A 19,725-nucleotide genomic window follows, 5' to 3' on the forward strand; every position below is an offset into this window, starting at 1 on the left:
TGAGGAGCAGGAGAATCGACGTTTCAGGAATGAAGGCAGGGAGCCTCCAGGGTGGAGAGGTAAATGGGAGGGGGGGTGGGGCTGCGGAGAAGGTAGCTAAGAGTACAATAGGTGAATGGGGGTTGGGATGAAAGTGATAGGTCAGAGAGGAGGGTGGAGTGGATAGGTGGGAAGGAAGATTGGCAGGTAGGACAGGTCATGAGGATGGTGCTGAGCTGGAAGGTTGGAACAGGGGTAAGGTGGGGGAGGGGAAATGAGGAAACTGGTGAAGTCCACATTGATGCCCTGAGGTTGAAGTGTTCCAAGGCAGAAGGTGAGGCGTTCTTCCTCCAGGCGTCGGGTGGTGAGAGAGTGGGGGTGGAGGAGGCCCAGGACCTGCATGTCCTTGGCAGAGTGGGAGGGGGAGTTGAAATGTTGGGCCACAGGGTGGTGGGGATGATTGGTGCGTGTGTCCCAGAGATGTTCCCTAAAGCGCTCTACAAGAAGGTGTCCAGTCTCCCTGATGTAGAGAAGACTGCATCGGGAGCAACAGATACAATAAATGATCTCCCGGGCAACTCATTCCATACACACTCCACCCTTTATGTGAAAAAGTTGCCTCTTAGCTCCCATTTAAATCGCTTTTTTAGGCAATAGGTGTTGGCACTGCAGAGGTTGAAGTGTATTATTTCCCCCTTCTAATTTAATCCCCTTCCTCTTCCCCTATGTTTCCTTTCAGTTCTTGTTACACTGCCTCTCATGGGCAGTGCTTGTTAACAACTCCTTTAATTGGAAACATCGGCAGCAAATAATTCAACTTGGTTTTATTAAAAGAAAATAATCATTGCTTTGAGATTTACAATTCAACTCCCAACCTCAAAAGTACGTTTTAAGGGAGTGTGTTCCAAGTTCTCACTACCTCTTATCGGAGAAAGTGCTTCGTGACCTTACCCCTGAATGGTCTTTAGTGTTAAGGTTGCCCCTGAAGGCCCCTGGAATGAGCTTCCAATCTCACATCAGCGCCATCACTCAGATTTCCAGTTTCTATCTCAGGAACACTCCTGTCCCATCTCATCTGCTGATGAAATCCTCATTCATGCCTTTGTTACCTCAGGCTTTGACTATTCCAATGTTCTCCTGCCTGGTCTCTACTCTCTAACTGGAGGCCATCCAAAACTCTTGTACTCGAGCCTATCATCAGCCCTGCGCTTGCTCAGTTACATTGGACTCTCATCGTTCTTTTGAATGTCCTCCATGGGCTTGCCGTTCTCTATCAATGTCATTTCTTCCCATCCAACATTCTGACCTCTGATTCTGACTCTGCCATTCCCGATTCCCTGACCTTATTGTTTCATTATTGTCATTTGTGCCTTAAGTGTCGCAGCTACAAACTCTGGAATTCCTTCCCTACATCTCTTCCACATTCTATGTCACTTTCCTCCATTTATGCACTCTTCAAAGCCCATAATCTTTGAAAAAACTTTTGGTTATTTGATCTAATCTCTCCTTAAGTGGCCCAGTGTGGTATTTTGTTTTCTAACGTTTCCTGTGTAGCACTCTGGGACATTTAATATTAAAGTTATTGACGCTATGAGCATAATTGTTGCTGCTGTTTGTCTGAATTCACTAACCAGAGGAAATAATTTCTCATTGATGATCCTATCTGCTTTGTGCTCAATTCTCCTTCTCAGGATGAACTAAAAGAACCTGCTGATAATTTCACTGACAGGCTAAACCTAAAAGGGGTCCTCTTGCATGAGCCATCTAAACAGTATTTGACTAGAGAACCAAGTCCTTTCAAATATCCAGCTAACTTTCCAGCTCTTTCTACATGTGTTTTACTACCTATGCTAGGGATTCCATTAAGGGATGAACTAGAGGTGGCTAGATAGCTCAGCTGGTTATGAAATTTGAGTGTCGCTGGCTGGTCCAACGTGTGTTTCCCGTTCCCAATTGCCCGGGAAAAGGAGATGGTGAGTTGCCTTCTTGGACTTTTGTAGTCCTTTGAGTGTAGGTATATATGGATTTTAGTAAGGCGTTTGATAAGGTTCCCCATGGTAGGCTACTGCAGAAAATACGGAGATATGGCATTGAGGGTGAGTTGGAGGTTTGGATTAGAAATTGGCTGGATGGAAGAAGACAGAGGGTAGTAGTTGATGGCAAAGTTTCTTCATGGAGTGCCGTCACTAGCGGTGTTCCGCAAGGATCTGTTTTGGGACCATTGCTGTTTGTCATTTTTATAAATGACCTGGAAGAGGGGTTAGAAGGTTGGGTGAGCAAGTTTGCGGATGATACGAAAGTCGGAGGAGTTGTTGACAGTGAGGAAGCATGTGGCAGGTTACAGCAGGATATAGAGAAGCTGCAGAGCTGGGCAGAAAGGTGGCAGATGGAATTCAATGTAGCTAAGTGCGAGGTGATTCACTTTGGGAAGAATAACAAAAAGATGGGGTACTGGGCTAATGGTCGGATACTTGGTAGTGTGGATGAGCAGAGGGATCTTGGTGTCCATGTACACAGATCTCTGAAAGTTGCCACCCAGGTAAATAGTGCGGTGAGGAAGGCATATGGCGTACTGGCTTTTATTGGTAGAGGAATTGAGTTCCGGAGTCCTGAGGTCATGATGCAGTTGTATAAGACTCTGGTACGGCCGCATCTGGAATATTGTGTGCAGTTTTGGTCGCCATACTATAGGAAGGATGTGGAGGCATTGGAACGGGTGCAGAGGAGGTTTACCAGGATGTTGCCTGGTATGGAAGGAAAATCGTATGAGGAAAGACTGAGGCACTTGGGGCTGTTTTCACTAGAGAAAAGAAGGTTTAGGGGTGACTTGATTGAGGTGTACAAGATGATTAGGGGGTTAGATAGGGTCGACAGTATGAACCTTTTCCCGCGTATTGAGTCGGGTATTACAAGGGGGCATAGCTTTAAATTAAGGGGGGGTAGATATAGGACTGATGTTAGGGGTAGGTTCTTCACTCAGCGAGTCGTTAGTTCATGGAATGCCCTGCCAGTAACAGTGGTGGACTCTCCCTCTTTATGGGCATTTAAGAGGGCATTGGATAGGTATATGGAGGATAGTGGGTTAGTGTAGTTTAGGTGGGCTTGGATCGGCGCAACATCGAGGGCCCAAGGGCCTGTACTGCGCTGTATTCTTCTATGTTCTATGTTCTATGTTCTATGTTCTATGTTCTATCAGGAAGGGATTTATGAATTTGATCCTGCAACAGTGATGGAATGATGATAGATACTGTATGGCTTGAAGAGAAACTTGCAGATTGAGCTGTTCCCATGTATCCACTGCCCTTGTCCTTCTAGATGATAGAGATTTGGGTTTAGAAGGTTTAATTGGAGGAGTCTTGGTAGATTTCCACAGTGCAACTTGTCGATGATACACACTGCTGTGTGCCAGTGGTGAAGGGAATATTAAAGATAGTGAATGATATGCCCAAGAGGTCAGCTGTTTTGTCCTGTGTTCTACTTGTGCCTTGTAGATGATGGAAAGACAGGAGCTAAATTTCAAGACTTTGACCTGCACTTGTAGCTTAGCATTTGTATGGCTGATTCAGTTCAGTTCCTGATAAATGGCAATCCCTAGGATATTGACAGTGTGCAATATAGAATAACAGAATGGTGTAGGATCAATTGTTATTAGCTGTAGTAGCTTTTGAAGAGCTGCTGCCTTGCTTTGGCTCCTGTTTGATATGAAGTAATGTCCCTCAAGTTGCGTAACCACCTCTCTCTTTCTCTCTACCAGGGCAAGTGATCCCTCATACACCATGGCTAATTACCGAGCAGTAAAGCCAGATGTTTCCAGCAGTCATTTCTGGTTAAGAACATAAAGGCACTCAGGAAAAATGACGAATGTGGTATGAATAACTTGAATACTTCAAAATTCCAATTCATGATAGAATAGAATCCCTGCAATGTGGAAGGAGGCCATTCAGCCCATCAAGTCCACACCACTCCTGCAAAGAGCATTCCATCCAGACCCACCCCATCCCTGTTACCCTGCATTTTCCACGGCCAATCGATCTAACCTGCATACCTTTGGACTGTGGGAGGAAACTGGAGCACCCGGTGAAAACCCCATTCAAGCCCAGGGAGAATGCGCAAACTCCACACAGACAGTCACCCGAGGCTGGAATTGAACCCAGGTGAGGCAGCAGTACCAACCATTGGATCACCATGCCACCCCGAAACAATTAAAGTGTTAAAAGAGCGCAAAGCCAAAGTTACTAAAACAACATTTGGCTTCCACAGCAACTACACATCTCACATTTGTACATGTATTTGCTTCAGATGTCCAAGACTTTCATTGTGAGATTCAGACCTGAGTGTGCTTTCCTGATTGCATTATACAGCAGCGCTGAAGGGAAGGTACTTACAATTGTGTCTGGAAGACGACAACCAATGCTGAGAATCCAACTCCAACAGCCACACCATAGGGCAAACCGAGCAGAAATGCTGACAGGAAACTCACTATCCACACACACTGAGGGGTGAAGAGAGAACAGGTGACGAGGAAAGAAGCAAATGGTCACCACAGAAAAAAAATGAATATTTTAACTCTGTCAACAGAACTAGGGAACACAGTTTAAGGATACAGGGAAAGCCTGGGTAGTTCGAATGGGGATGAGGAGGGTACAATAGTTAGAATGGGGATGAGGAGGGTAGGTAGTTAGAACGGAGATGAGGAGGGTGAGGTGGTTAGAACGGGGATGAGGAGGGTGTAGTTAGAATGGGGATGAGGAGGGTGAGGTGGTTAGAACAGGGATGTGGAGGGTGGGATAGTTAGAATGGGGATGTGGATGGTGGGGGAGTTAGAATGGGGATGAGGATGGTGGGGGAGTTAGAATGGGGATGAGGATGGTGGGTAGTTAGAATGGGGATGAGGATGGTGGGTTAGTTAGAACAGGGATGTGGAGGGTGAGGTGGTTAGAACGGGGATGAGGAGGGTGAGGTAGTTAGAACAGGGATAAGGAGGGTGGGGTAGTTAGAATGGGAATGAGGAGGGTGAGGTGGTTAGAACAGGGATGTGGAGGGTGGGGTAGTTAGAACAGGAATGAGGAGGGTGAGGTGGTTAGAACAGGGATGAGGCGGTTGGGGTAGTTAAAACGGGGATGAGGAGGGTGAGGTGGTTAAAACGGGGATGAGGAGGGTGAGGTTGTTAGAACGGGGATGAGGAGGGTGGAGTAGTTAGAATGGGGATGAGGGGGGTGGGGTAGTTAGAACGGGGATAAGGAGGGTGGGATAGTTAGAACGAGGATAAGGAGGGTGGGGTAGTTAGAACGCGGATGAGGAGGGTGAGGTGGTTAGAATGGGGATGAGGAGGGTGGGGTAGTTAGAACGGGGATGAGGAGGGTGGGGTAGTTTGAATGGGGTTGAGGAGGGTGGGGTAGTTTGAGCGGGGTTGAGGAGGGTGGTGTAGTTAGAACAGGGATGAGCAGCATGTGGTAGTTAGAACAGGGATGTGGAGGGTGAGGTGGTTAGAACAGGGATGAAGAGGGTGGGGTAGTTAGAACAGGGATGTGGAGGGTGGGGTAGTTAGAACAGGGATGAGGAGGGTGAGGTGGTTAGAACAGGGATGTGGAGGGTGGGGTACTTTGAACGGGGATGAGGAGCGCGAGGTAGTTAGAACGGGTTTGAGGAGGGTGGGGTAGTTAGAACGGGGATGTGGAAGGTGGGTAGTTTGAATGGGGATGAGGTGAGTGGGGTAGTTAGAACAGGGATAAGGAGGGTGGGGTAGTTTGAACGGGGATGAGGAGCGTGAGGTAGTTAGAACAGGGATGTGGAGGTTGAGATGGTTAGAACAGGGATGTGGAGGGTGAGGTAGTTAGAACGGGGATGAGGAGGGTGGGGTAGTTAGAATGGGGATGTGGAGGGTGAGGTGGTTAGAACGGGGATGAGGAGGGTGGGGTAGTTAGAACAGGGATGAGGAGGGTGAGGTAGTTGGAATGGGGATGAGGAGGGTGAGTTGTTTAGAATGGGGAGAGGAGGGTGAGTTGTTTAGAACGGGGATGAGGAGGGTGAGTTGTTTAGAACGGGGATGAGGAGGGTGAAATAGTTGGAACGGGGATGAGGAGGGTGAGTTGTTTAGAATGGGGATGAGGAGGGTGAGTTGTTTAGAACGGGGATGAGGAGGGTGAGTTGTTTAGAATGGGGATGAGGAGGGCGAGGTAGTTAGAACGGGGATGAGGAGGGTGAGGTAGTTAGAACGGGGATGAGGAGGGTGAGTTGTTTAGAAAGGGGATGAGGAGGGTGAGTTGTTTAGAATGGGGATGAGGAGGGCGAGGTAGTTAGAACGGGGATGAGAAGGGTGATGTAGTTAGAACGGGGATGAGGAGGGTGAGGTAGTTGGAACGGGGATGAGGAGGGTGAGTTGTTTAGAACGGGGATGAGGAGGGTGAGTTATTTAGAACGGGGATGAGGAGGGTGAGTTGTTTAGAACGGGGATGAGGAGGTTGAGTTGTTTAGAACGGGGATGAGGAGGGTGAGTTGTTTAGAACGGGGATGAGGAGGGTGAAGTAGTTGGAACGGGGATGAGGAGGGTGAGTTGTTTAGAACGGGGATGAGGAGGGTGAGGTAGTTGAAACGGGGATGAGGAGGGTGAGTTGTTTAGAACGGGGATGAGGAGGGTGAGTTGTTTAGAATGGGGAGAGGAGGGTGAGTTGTTTAGAATGGGGATGAGGAGGGTGAGGTAGTTAGAATGGGGATGAGGAGGGTGAGGTGGTTAGAACGGGGATGAGGAGGGTGAGGTAGTTGGAACGGGGATGAGGAGGGTGGGTAGTTAGAACGGGGATGAGGAGGGTGATGTAGTTAGAACGGGATGAGGAGGGTGAGGTAGTTAGAACGGGGATGAGGAGGGTGAGTTGTTTAGAATGGGGATGAGGAGGGTGAGGTAGTTAGAACGGGGATGAGGAGGGTGAGGTAGTTAGAACGGGGATGAGGAGGGTGGGGTAGTTAGAACGGGGATGAGGAGGGTGATGTAGTTAGAACGGGGATGAGGAGGGTGAGGTAGTTAGAACGGGGATGAAGAGGGTGAGGTAGTTAGAACAGGGGTGATGAGGGTGGGGTAGTTTGAATGGGGATTTGGACAGGTTTCTTCACTTTGAGAGTGGTGAGCTTGTGGAAGTCCGTGCCACAGAAAGTGATTGAATAGTTTCAGCAAAGAGTTAGATTTAATTTGTCGGGTTGAAGGGATCGAAGAATATGGGGAGAAAGCTGCAACAAGGTCCTGAATTAGATGATCACCATAATCATACTGAATGGCAGAGCAGGTTTGAAGGACCAACTGACCTTTTCCTGCTCCTGTTTCCTATTGCTTAACAGCACTTTGAAAATGAAGAATCTGGAAACCAGTGAGGGTGACCTAAGCAACCGCTTTGAATTTTTGATGCAGTTGCATACCTCCTGCACTTTCATGTGAGCTTCTGAGTTTTCCCAGACCTTATCCCTACCACAGTTGCCTTACCACAACTATTTGCTTCCCCCACATTGTTTTTCTGTGCTCCTGTCTAACTTTGCCTTCCAGTTTTCCCTTGAGAAGCTGCTTACTCATGCTTGGTGTTCAGTTCAACAAGTTGTAGCTGCCCTTGTCCACCTCACCGCGTTTCTCTTTTTCACTTATGGTAGCTGCTGACAGTTAGCTATTCAGCTTTGAAAAGCACCACTGTTCAGGCTGATAGTATTCCTACCCAGTGTCTATACCTTCCTAGCATGAGTTGCTGTGTAGCAATCAGTAACACAGCTGATTTATTGTTTCCATATCTCTGCACCATCATTCAGCCCCACAACAATTCAAGAATCCCACACTCTTCCAATTTTGGTCTCTTTTGCGTCCCCAATTTTAATAGCTTCACCCCTGATGGATGTGTCTTCGACTGTCCAGGCTGCAGATGTTGGAGTCTTCTTCCTACTTGTCTCCACCTCTCCATTTCTCTCACTTCCTTCAAGGCTGTCTCTGTGACCAAACTCTTTGATAACCTGTCCCAATTGATCCCTTGTTCAAATCCATTCCAAATTTTGTCTGGTAACTTACCTGTGAAACACCTTGGAATATTTTACAATGTTAGTAAAACAATCTAAATTCATGATATTGATGATCAGGTAACTTTGTGTAGGTCTGGATTCAAACCTGGGTTGTGGAATGAATTGTTCAGTACTGTATTGTCAGTGTGGGAGGAGTCGAAAAGTGTGGCACTGGAAAAGCACAGCAGGTCAGACAGCATTCGAAGAGCAGGAGAGTCGATGTTTCCGGCATAAGCCCTTCATCAGGAATGTGTGGTGGGAAAGGGGGCTGATAGATAAATGGGGGATGAGGCTGGGGGGAAGGTAGTTGGGGAGGCAACAGTGATGCAGATGGGGGTATTGTTGGTGCACTTCGTAAATGAACACTATAATTAGATATCTTTAGAACTTGATGTATCTCAGTTGTTGCAGTTTTCAAAATGCATGTAAAAAGGCCTGAATTTCTAAATCACTTGTTAGAAAGAGGGTACTGGGAGCTGCATATTCAAGCATATGTTGTCCATATGTGTGTTGACACACTGCAGCCAACACATTATGTATTTTTGATGCTCATAATAAACAAATCCCACTTACACAGTCCAATTTGCTTTTCTTCCACAGGTAATAGGGGTCTGTGACCTGCAATAAAGTGTTTTTCAGGTTCACAGCTATCAATGCTCCCAGCACAGCCTAGAAATAAAGCAAAGCACATTTCATACATTTGAATGATGACAAAATCTGCTGTTTTTTAAAAACCAAATGGATAATGCAATATGGATAATCGAACTGTATACTGGAGTAACCCCTTGTTTTCTGCATGCTATTGATGTCTATTTAAAATACTCAAACTCTTTTATGTCCCGGTTTCCTTGTGTAAACTTTGATCCACTTTAAATTCTGTAGATACACATGGAAGAAGGAGGCCATCTGGTTCATCTGGTTCATCCTGCTGCAAGAGGTTGATTGCTCCAGAGTTTGTGAATGCTATCTTCTACCCAGAGGCTAATCTAGGTATTAGTCACTGTTGTTTGGTGTTTTTGTATCTGTTGCCTGTTCTCTGTGCTGTTAACCAGAATGCCAAACTCAACGCCTCATACTATCCACAAGGTCATTTTTCCCTTTGTCAGAGCTGAGGGGATTCCTAACCTGTTCAGTGATGCTATTGTCCGTGGAAGGATAAGGCAAAACACAGTAATCAGTGGTTATCTGCAGTGCTCACTTGACTCGCACAACACAACTGATGTTCAATGAGGAAAGATGCACATTTGTGGCATCTGAGATTGACTTTTCTGGGTGACGACAACCGGATTGAAACACATGCACAGCAATATCAAACCATTCATGTGCTTCAGACCCTGTCACAGTTCAAAGAGTTGGAAGTGACCATGTGTGCTGTCAATATTTATCATAAGTTCATTCCTAAATAGGCAGAGATCATGCAGCCTCTTCAAAAGCGATTGTGTAAAGAAGCACAATGGCAATGGATAATCTCTCCACAAATAGTGCTTGACACACTAAGATGAAGATAGCATCTCCATCAGTCACCCACTTCAAGCTACATGGGGAATGTGTCACAACAGGAACATGAGGAAATGCAATTGGAACTGTACTCTCACTTTACCTTGAAGAAAATGAGTGACCTATTGTTTTGCATCATATCAGCCGTAGGAACTGAATACAATTACTCTGCTGGAAAGCAGGAAACTCCAAAGCTGCTTCTACTCTTGTGAACATTGATACAACAATGGTTGAACTTTCACTCTCCTCATCGATCATCAAACAGTGACTACATTCCTCACTCTATCAAGATCTGATCATTGACCCCGTGCATCTATGGATGGCTAGATCATCTTCATCAGCCAAAGTTTGAAGATGAGTATCTTGCGGATTCACATAGTTGCCATAATGAAGACAAGATACTGTAGTTGCGCGGAAATTTGAACACAAACACAATGAACGTTGGAGAAACTCAGCAAGTCTGGTAGCAGGCTTAGATGTACTGCTGCCACAGACGGTATGCATGATAGCAAAGTGATTTGAGATGTTGATTGTGAGACACTATAGTAAAAGCAGACCAGGGTACTTAGAAATTAATGATCATGGCGATCCCAATGAGTCAGTGTGATCATCGCTTCATCAAGATGCTCATGCAGAACCACAACCTTAGGGTTTGTGGATCTCAGCACTGCCATCAGCTACATGCATAGCTCAAAGACTATTTCCGTTCTTGCGAAAACAAAGACATTGAACCCAAACAATGCCTCAATGAATATACAAATGTATGTTGTTTGGAATTTCAAATTAGGTTTTTTTTTCTAAGGCAGAAGGCATTAACACGCTTGCCTTCATTACTCAGATCTTTAAGTATAGGAGTTGGGAAGTCAAGTTGAGGCTGTCCAGGGCTTTAGTGAGGCCTTTTCTGGACTACTGTGTCCAGTTCTGGTCGCCCTGTTAAAGGAAGAATATTATTAAACTGGAAGGGTTCCAAAAAGATTTACCAGGATGATGCTGGGGATGTAGGGTTAGAGATATGAAAAAAGACTGTAAAGGCTGGGAGTCTTTCACTGGGGTGTAGGATTTTGAGATGTGACTTTATTGAGGGTTATAAAATCATAGGGGGTACAGATAAGATGGTTGACAAGAGTATTTTCCCTAGGGTGGGGGAGTTCAAAAATAGGGGACATATTTTTAAGATGAAGGGAGAAACTTTTAAAAAGGACATGAGGGGCAACTTTCTTACATAGAGAGTGATTCGTGTATGGAATGAACTGCCAGAGGAAGTTGTGGTTGCAGGTACAGTTACAATGTTTAAAAGGCATTGGATAAGTTCATGAAAGGAAGGGTTTAGAGGGATATGTGCTAACCGTAGGTGGTAGTAGTTTGGAAATATGGATGGTATGGGCTGGAGGATGTGTTTCCATGCTGTATGACTCTATAACAGATATGTTCATAGAATCCCTTCATTGTGGAAAGAGGCCCTTTGGACCAACAAGTCCACACAGACCCTCTGAAGAGTAACCCAACCCCCTACCCTATAACTCTACATTTACCCCTGACTAATGCACATCCCTGAACACTAAAGGCAATTTAGCATGGCCAATTCACCTAACCTGCACATCTTTGGATTGTGGGAGAAAACCAGAGCATCCAGAGGAAACCCACACAGACACAGGGAGAACATGCAAACTCCACACAGACAGTCGCCCAAGGCAGGAATCGAGCCCGGGTCCCTGGTGCTTTGAAGCAATAGTGCTAACTACCAAGCCACTGTGCTGCTCAGTTGTTCAGTATTTGGTAATTGTTGACAGTTCTAGTGCTGTGTGCTGTTAGTTAAGCCTACTGGGTGTAGTTTACAAAAAAAAGAGAGAAACCAAATGCAGGTTCGGAGCTGGTGACTGCAGAATTTTTTAAAAAGCTTTTTATAATCAAATCCCGTTCACACATAGGTACAAATAAACCCCTTGATTTTTTTGTCAAGTTAGCACCTAGGTCATCTTGCACTCTGATAATTATCCTCCAGTAATGTCAAGTATTAACTTGAACCTGTGCTCAGGATTATCCTTTCTTCATTTGTCCATGCGATGTGGACACTGCTGGCGAAGCTAGCATTTTTTGTGTGTTCCTGATTGCCCTTGAGGCGGTGGTGGCAACCTGTCTTTTCAGTTTTATTTCACTGGCAGCACATTCACCTATGAGCTCAGGAAGTTGTAAGTGGAAGCCTCACTGTGGAATATTTGTACCCCTGAAAATACAGCCTGACTTATGTCATGTTTTAGGTATGCCCTCTCTCTGCATAAACGCATAATTGAGGCAAACAGTAAGGGAGTACTGCAGTGTCAGAAATGCCATCTTTTGTATGAGATGCTAAATTGATGTTTTTCCCTTTGGTTACAGTAATGGGTGACGTGGATTTATTTGAAAGATGATAATGAACCTTTTCCAATGTCCTGTTCATCGGTTATCCCTCAACTTGACCAGTAAAACAAGTGATCTGTTAGGTATCACATTGAAATTTGTGGTACATTGGTCATAGCTCCTTGTTACAATTGTGATCTTCACCTTAAACGTAATAAATTTGCAGTGAGGCACTTTGGAGTTTTGAAAGACATAAAATACGTCACAGAAATGCAAGTTAGTTCTTGCTATGTGTCATTCCGTGAAAAGCCTCTTACCTTCGGAAGTGGCTCCAAGTATGTTCCTAAAGCCAGGAGTACCACTAAGACCACAATCGCTACGCATAGACTTGCAAACTGGAATGAAGAGATGACACATCATATCACAATATCTAATCTGAAGGCCTCCAGCCAAGGATAAATGTTTGCAGTATGTTCTCATTAACAGTGATGATTTCAATAAACTTCTACGTCAAAGGGTTGCTCCAGACAGCAGCAGACATCCAAAAAGCCAGGCAGTGCACAGGTGACCTTAAAGCCAGCAATTGGTCTCTTTTACATTCATCAAGTTTTAACATTGGCATGAGTGACTGCTCAATTAGATCTGAGCTCCAAGAATACACTATAAGGAAATAGTATGTTTCTGCAAACACACACACACACACAAAAATTGACTTAATTCAGGTCTTAACCAGTGCATTGAAAAATGGACCAATGTGTTCATAAGAAACAGCAACAGAGAGAAGTTAAAGACAAAAAAAAACAAAGCCTTATAAATCATAAAAATGGATTTGGGGGTGCTGTAAGTGTCAGGAAAAACTCAAAAGCTTATCCTCAGAATCAGAGAGAGGAGTGAGCAAGTATTTAGTGGCTTGTGAGCACACCAGTGGTGCTACCTCACTGAAATATATGAATACTCCAGCTAAATCATTCTGGGCTACTGCATGGAGGGGACAGAAATCCTCCCCAATAAGATAACAATGAGTCCTCTGTTCCTCTCACAATGCAATGGCTCCCTTTATCAAGGTGTGGGTGGTCACTTACATTGTACTATGCTGACCTCCGGGGGTCTAAGCTCCGAGCTTGACTGCCTGATGAGCCTTGCTTCTATATGACAGCTTCTTCTGAGGCAAGTCGCTTTCTTTTATTGGTCAGAGTGTTGAGTACAGAAGTTGGGAGGTCATGTTGCAGCTGTACAGGACATTGGTTAGGCCACTGTTGGAATATTGCGTGCAATTCTGCTCTCTTTCCTATCGGAAAGATGTTGTGAAACTTGAAAGGGTTCAGAAAAGATTTACAAGGATGTTGCCAGGGTTGGAGAATTTGAGCTATAGGGAGAGGCTGAACAGGCTGGGGCTGTTTTCCCTGAAGCATCGGAGGCTGAGGGGTGACCTTATAGAGGTTTACAAAATTATGAGGGGCATGGATAAGATAAATAGGCAAAGTCTTTTCCCTGGGGTCGGGGAGTCCAGAACTAGAGGGCATAGGTTTAGGGTGAGAGGGGAAAGATATAAAAGAGACCTAAGGGGCAACGTTTTCACACAGAGGGTGGTACGGGTATGGAATGAGCTGCCTGAGGAAGTGGTGGAGGCTGGTACAATTGCAACATTTAAGAGGCATTTGGATGAGTATATGAATAGGAAGGGTTTGGAGGGATATGGGTGCTGGCAGGTGGGACTAAATTGGGTTGGGATATCTGGTCAACATGGACAGGTTGGACCGAAGGGTCTGTTTCCTTGCTGTACATCTCTATGACTCTATGACTAAAAGTCACACCTTTGGGAGTCCTCACCTCTGACGCACAGCTCATTGTGCTTGTTGACTTTAGGAGTGAATGGGTATCTAACCTTACAAGGTGCTATAGGCAACTCAGACGTCAGGTCAGGACTCACAGTATCTGGAGTGTTCTGGTCTGAGTTTGCAAACATTCCTGCGTGTGTTACACTGGCAAAGCTCCATAAAAGTCTGTGGTTTTGGCTTTTGCTGGGGAATTTTGCAAGACAGGCATGACCAATTGGAAAAATGGGCACATACCCACTTGCCAGGAATCCTGCCTCTTCACTGATTCCTTTTAATGATCTGAACATTGGGAAAGCTGTGAATCAGGTAAGGGCTAAGTCCCTATGTGTCCCCTAAGTGACTAATGTGTTTTGCTGTAAAACTATTAATCAACATGAATTTACGAAGAAACTGAACTGTGTTCCAATCCTGAGAGCGTGATTGAAGAGGATTTTATACAGTTCTCTCCAGGTATTGAACCAATAGTACCTGGTATCACATTAAAACAAAATCATAAGAACTAATTAAACGGACAAATTGTATTCTGTCAAGAAACATGGAAACACTGTTCATGATTCTTCAAACAAGCTAACAAGAAACTCACACTGAGCAAGCTTTCATTATTGTTCTTCCATGGAATGTTGACATTGCTGGTAATGCCAGCATTTATTGCCAATCCCCAATTACTCAGGAGAAGATGATGATGAGCTACTTTCTTAGACAGCTGAAGGATCCCAAAATTATAGTGGTGCTAGGGAAGGAATTTTTACTCAGTTTGTTAGAATCAAATGGCTTATATAGAACTTTTCAGAAGGCAGCTAGACGTTACCATGGGTCTAGAGTTACATGTAGGCCAGCCAATGTAAGGAGCATATATTTCCTCCAGTGAAGGACATTAATGAACTAGGTGTTTTTTCGCAACAATCTATTCAATTCATGATCAGCATTATTGAGATTCATATTTTTTGGAAAAAAAATCATCAAATATAAATTGTCTGGCTGCCACAGTGGTATTTGAACATAGGCCTTTTTTCACTTGTCTGAATAATTAGACCACTAACATGAACACAATATGAACATTCCCATAGCTGTTTCTGTCGCATGATTTGAAGAGAGCATTCACTTCCTGTAAACCCCTACACATCCAGCAAGCTGAGATATAAACTGACAAAGGAGAGGGTAAAATGCCTCTATATATGGATAAGAACACTGTGCCATTCTGTCGTGCTTGTAATGAGATCAGCCAGGTGGACCTCATAGAATCTGAGTTCTCTGATTGGGGCTGTTAATCTGGTCCAATCAGGGAGCCTTGGGCTAACAGATAAAAAGATGAGTGATGGATGGGTGGTTTGCTGGGTTGCCTGGGGTGTGATATATGCACTGTTCTATTGTTCAGTTTATCAGACTGTTTGTACGTGATTGTGTCTACTGTTTCCTTTATGATATGATAAGGTGGAATTTGAGGTTTGTCCTCTTTTCGCTGTGAACTGGTTGTATGGTGTGGTTTGGGTCTGGCTTTGCCGTTCCTTTCCCCTGTAAATTGCTGTTTCTTGTAAATCGCTGTTCATTGTTAACTATTTGTTTGTACTGTTTAATAAAATAAAAAGAAATAAAAAAAGGAGTATCAGACATTCCGCACATTGATAGCTGATTCTGAAGAGGCAGCACTAGAGTCAAGAATTGTGCATGTGTAAGTAAAGGGTGACTTGGTGACAGGTTACCAGACTCTGCAGATCCATTTCACATTCAACTGGCAAAGACCACACGGTTTTTATTGAAAAGTTCCTGTTGTTTATCCATACACATCTATCTTACCTATCAGGGTACTGCAATCAATAGATAGCTGGACGTTGAATGGGAAAGACTCCATCTTCAATGACAGGCCTATTCCTCCAGGTCCCAGCACTAAGCCAGACTGCTTGTGAAGTACACTCAGTGCACTGAAATGTGATGCACTGGTTTAGTTCAAGTGTTAAATTGTTACACCTGTCCCTGGGTGGACCTTTGTCAAATGAAATTTTCAAGATGGAAATCAATTGATTTTTGATAGGTAAGGAAACAAAAGAAATGATATGTCCAAAGAAAGGGACAAAGACTTGAACGACAGATGCTGAATGACCTACCCCTGTTCTTGATTCTAACTTTCCTTCACTAGATGATTTGTCTTGAGGCCAGTTCAGTTCTGCTTTCCCTCCACCCCCATGAGGGTCATTATGGACTGTTCCTTGATTTGTGGATAGCGTTTACTCAGGACCATGGTTGTTCTGTCTTGGGTCTTTGTAAGAGTGAACAGGGCAATTTCCAACCTGTGGATCTTTGAGTGCATGGTACAGAACTTCCTATGGAGTATTGGGATCTGGAGTGCAGAATTTACTTCCTCTTCTTTCCTTCTGTGCCACTGCTCTGCCTCTTCAGTCCAATATGGTGACTCAAAGTGGGATGCAGCTTGATGGGCAAGTTATCACCATTTGGAAAGAAAGGCAGCCAGTTCCTCCCAGTCATTATTGTCAATGCTGCCATGTTTCAAGGAAAATTTCAGGGGGTCTTTGATCATCTTGCTTGACCTTCCCTGAAACTTTAGTCATTTAAGAGTTGAGAAAACAAACTTGACAGAGGTGGCAAAGAAGATTTTTGACTATTCTGACTCAGTGACCCAATCCATTGAAATTGATTTTGCAGTGGATTTGGCTGAATGTTTGTGAGGCTGACTTCAGGAAGGACACAAAGATTTGTTTGATGGTCCTCCCATTGAATCCAGATGGTGCTTCAGAATCATTCCTAATGAAATTTCTTTCATGTTCGTATGTGTCATTGATACATACCTAACCGGTGGGAAAGACTTCTACAAAGCTTCATCATCAAATACTTTGGCCAGATTGATGATTGCAGTGAAGAATTCCTAGTGTTGTTCTAGACATTTTTATTGGATATTTCTCGTAGCAATTCTATGTCGGAGATTGCTGCAGAAGGTCTAAAGCCACATTGTGTCTCAGGGAGTATTTTTTCCGGAGAGTAGTCCTAATTGGCTATCAGACATGGATAAGCATCTATTTGAATCTGCAGGAGGTGGGAAACATATACCATGAAGGATTTTTGTTTGTCATCATGAATTATATAAATGACCATGAAATCCCACATTGTGGAAGAGGTGTGATAAATGGATAAGCTACAGGAACGTATCAATGTCAGTAAACTGTTAGGTTTTCACAATTTAAACTGAAGTGATATGCTTATATGTGCAAGAGGCTCTTCAGTCTTTACTTTGCCAGTTAGATCCATACCTTCAGTAGCAATAGCAGTAACGGAATTAGTAAATTTACCTGTGAGCTTCCACCACCTCCTTCTATGGCCAAAGTCACCGACAATGCACAACAGATAACATGGATACGGAAGAATGATCCAAAAAAGTTACCAAAACCTAGTGCCAACATTTCCTGGAATACAGAAAAGCAGAAATTATGGCAGCAGCAGGAAAATTGATTAGATTAGATTAGATTACTTTACAGTGTAGAAACAGGCCCTTCGGCCCAACATGTCCACACCAACCCGCCGAAGCGCAACCCACCCATACCCCTACATTTACCCCTTACCTAACACTACGGGCAATTTAGCATGGCCAATTCACCTGGCCTGCACATCTTTGGACTGTGGGAGGAAATCGGAGCACCCAGAGGAAACCCACGCAGACACGGGGAGAATGTGCAAACTCAGTCAGTCGCCTGAGGCAGGAATTGAACCCGGGTCTCAGGCGCTGTGAGGCAGCAGTGCTAACCACTGTGCCACCGTGCCGCCCACCATTGGAATCATGAAAGTTTATGTTACTATAATAGAATATTGGTAGAATTACAGATGCTGCTGTAATCGAAGAGCGTCTCAGAACTATTGACATCTGCCCAACCATCAGATCTTACTGGATGGAAGTTGTTCAAAATTCCTTTGTAATTGGGCTTTCCTTTGACAGGAGAGATTGGTTATCCAGTTCTCATACAAGTAAAGGAAGACTGTAGGGCTGGCTGCTCTCTCATTAGTGAGAGAGAATAGTAGTAAGTTTAACATGAGAATCAACACATGTCAGGCACTATATGCCCATCTCCAGGCCAATGTACATCCCCATTCCCCCATTGTAGTGGAAATTGAGGACATTCGGAAATGGTCTCCTTTACCCACGAATAACAAGGCTTTTAACCAGCCTAATTGGCTGATTTCCTCGTGAGAGCAGGCAACCTTGCTGGATTTCTGCCCACTGACCCCAAAATAGTTAGCACTGGGAATGGTTTCTGGAAAATGGCAACCCTTCCAATGCTGGTATTTGTGGATCCCTGTCTACCTCTGTTCCTGACCTCAGTGGGACCTGAATGTTCTGCCCATAGTTTCAGTAATTAGGATCAAGGAATAGAGGAAGATTCCTTTCCAACTTTATTCAGCTGGAGAAGAAAGGCAAGGGTAAAAGGATGAACCTTTATTTAATGATAGTACCAAGGTGGAAGTGTAATGAAAAAGTGGACTAATTAAAGGTCTGAGGCACAGGCTTGGCTAAGGAATCATAAGATGCACTTGACATGAGAGCATGGAAACAATGGTTAATATTTTCTTCAATCATGTGTTATTTTCTAGCTCCAACAGGCAACCTATCAAGCTGATGAGGTGGGATAAGGTTGGCCAGTTAGCTGAATTACTGAGCTAATTTGGATTGTTGGTTAGTTGCTCTTGAAGGTATTTGAAGTCATTCATGATAGAAAGCTCTTGAGATTAATACCAGATTATATACCCTGATTTTATCATTGCAAAATCCACAGCCACAAAATGTTCATTTTCCGGAAGACTTAACAGATTGGCAGTAGTGCTATAGTAACAATAGTCTGAAATAAAATAGTTTACTAATGCTGCAGTTAGAACATTACAGTAGATTTTTCAAAGGCCATCCTTGATGTACATGTGACAAGTTTCATACCTGGTTTGCACTGACAGTATAGGTATGCCTGGAGGAGATTGTCCTTCCCACAGCTAGATTAATGACGTATCCAACTATAGCAAGAGAGAACGCAGGTCCAACCATATCACCCCACAGATTGACCAGAGGAGCTTCTGGAGGAGGCAGCCTTGGAGACAAAAATATGCCAATATTTACTAATGTTGCCTGAATGACTTGGGAAGACATTCCATTGGGAAATAGTGGATTACTTGGAGAAATCCCAATGAAATCACGTTAAAAATCTGAACTTTCTTCGTTTGGCCAGCAATGTGGAAAGTTGAACGTTGTCTCAAAGTGTCATTTGAAAGATTTTGTTTTCCCCTCCCTTGCTCTTGAGAAGGTGATGGTGAGTCACCTTTCTTGAATTAATGCAGTCCTTGTTCTGCAATTGATATGACCAGGAGAAAGTGAGGACTGCAGATGCTGGAGAGTTGGAATCGTAAAATGTGGTGCTGGAAAAGCACAGTGAGTCAGGCAGCATCCGAGGAGCAGGAGAGTCAACGTTTTGGGCATAAGTCCGACTGAGTGGCTTACTAGGGCCATTTCAGGGCAGTTAACAGTGCACCACATTGCTGTATGTCTAGAGACATATTGGAGGAAGTGAGGACTACAGCTGCTGGACATCAGAGCTGAGAGTGTGGTGCTGGAACAGCACAGCAGATCAGGCAGCATCCGAGGAGCAGGGGAATCGATGTTTTGGACAAGAGTCCTTCATTAGGAATGAGGCACATGCAGACCTGATCAAGTAAGGACAACTGATTTCTGTTCTCTAGCAGAGTTTTTGCACAATTCCAGCAGCTTCCTGGTTACAATTACTGAGACCAGCTAAAACAATTCTAGTTTAATCAATTTAAAGATCACTAACTCTCCTGGAGAGATGTGAACCCATGCCTTCAGAACATTGGTTTAGTAACAATACTACAATGTCACTGCTCCTCTTATCTTAGGTCTTGGGTTTTATTTTTGAACTAAAATATAAACAGGAGCTTTCCTGTATCAGTTGGGAGATAAAGCAGTCAACAGAATGTTGTCAGGCTGTCATTATTGCCAAGTTGTAGTGCAGGGTACAAGGCAAAGAATCACAGAATTCCTACA

The 19,725-nt window shown here is 44.2% G+C and overlaps 1 protein-coding gene and 1 long non-coding RNA gene across 4 annotated transcripts in view; one reads left to right on the forward strand and one right to left on the reverse strand.

Annotated features, from left to right (window-relative positions):
- Positions 1-12,188, forward strand: part of LOC148145090 (uncharacterized) — a 66,679-nt gene extending 54,491 nt beyond the window's left edge. Inside the window, exons 2-3 of the long non-coding RNA XR_015750894.1 lie at positions 3,734-4,133; positions 8,890-12,188. This is a non-coding gene — a long non-coding RNA (uncharacterized LOC148145090). The remainder of the gene's footprint in view (positions 1-3,733; positions 4,134-8,889) is intronic.
- Positions 1-19,725, reverse strand: part of LOC122563099 (solute carrier family 26 member 9-like) — a 112,121-nt gene that overhangs the window by 36,712 nt on the left and 55,684 nt on the right. For all 3 annotated transcript variants that reach the window (XM_043716529.2, XM_043716525.2, XM_043716527.2), the window contains 5 exons: positions 18,610-18,757; positions 16,979-17,092; positions 12,159-12,236; positions 8,581-8,676; positions 4,365-4,471 (listed from right to left, as the gene is read on the reverse strand). In XM_043716529.2, coding sequence (XP_043572464.2) covers positions 4,365-4,471; positions 8,581-8,676; positions 12,159-12,236; positions 16,979-17,092; positions 18,610-18,757 — 543 coding nt within the window. The remainder of the gene's footprint in view (positions 1-4,364; positions 4,472-8,580; positions 8,677-12,158; positions 12,237-16,978; positions 17,093-18,609; positions 18,758-19,725) is intronic.

Source organism: Chiloscyllium plagiosum, unplaced genomic scaffold (assembly GCF_037043375.1).
Source record: "Chiloscyllium plagiosum isolate Xiang-an unplaced genomic scaffold, Cpla_swu_hap1 HiC_scaffold_26, whole genome shotgun sequence".
Taxonomy (NCBI): domain Eukaryota; kingdom Metazoa; phylum Chordata; class Chondrichthyes; order Orectolobiformes; family Hemiscylliidae; genus Chiloscyllium; species Chiloscyllium plagiosum.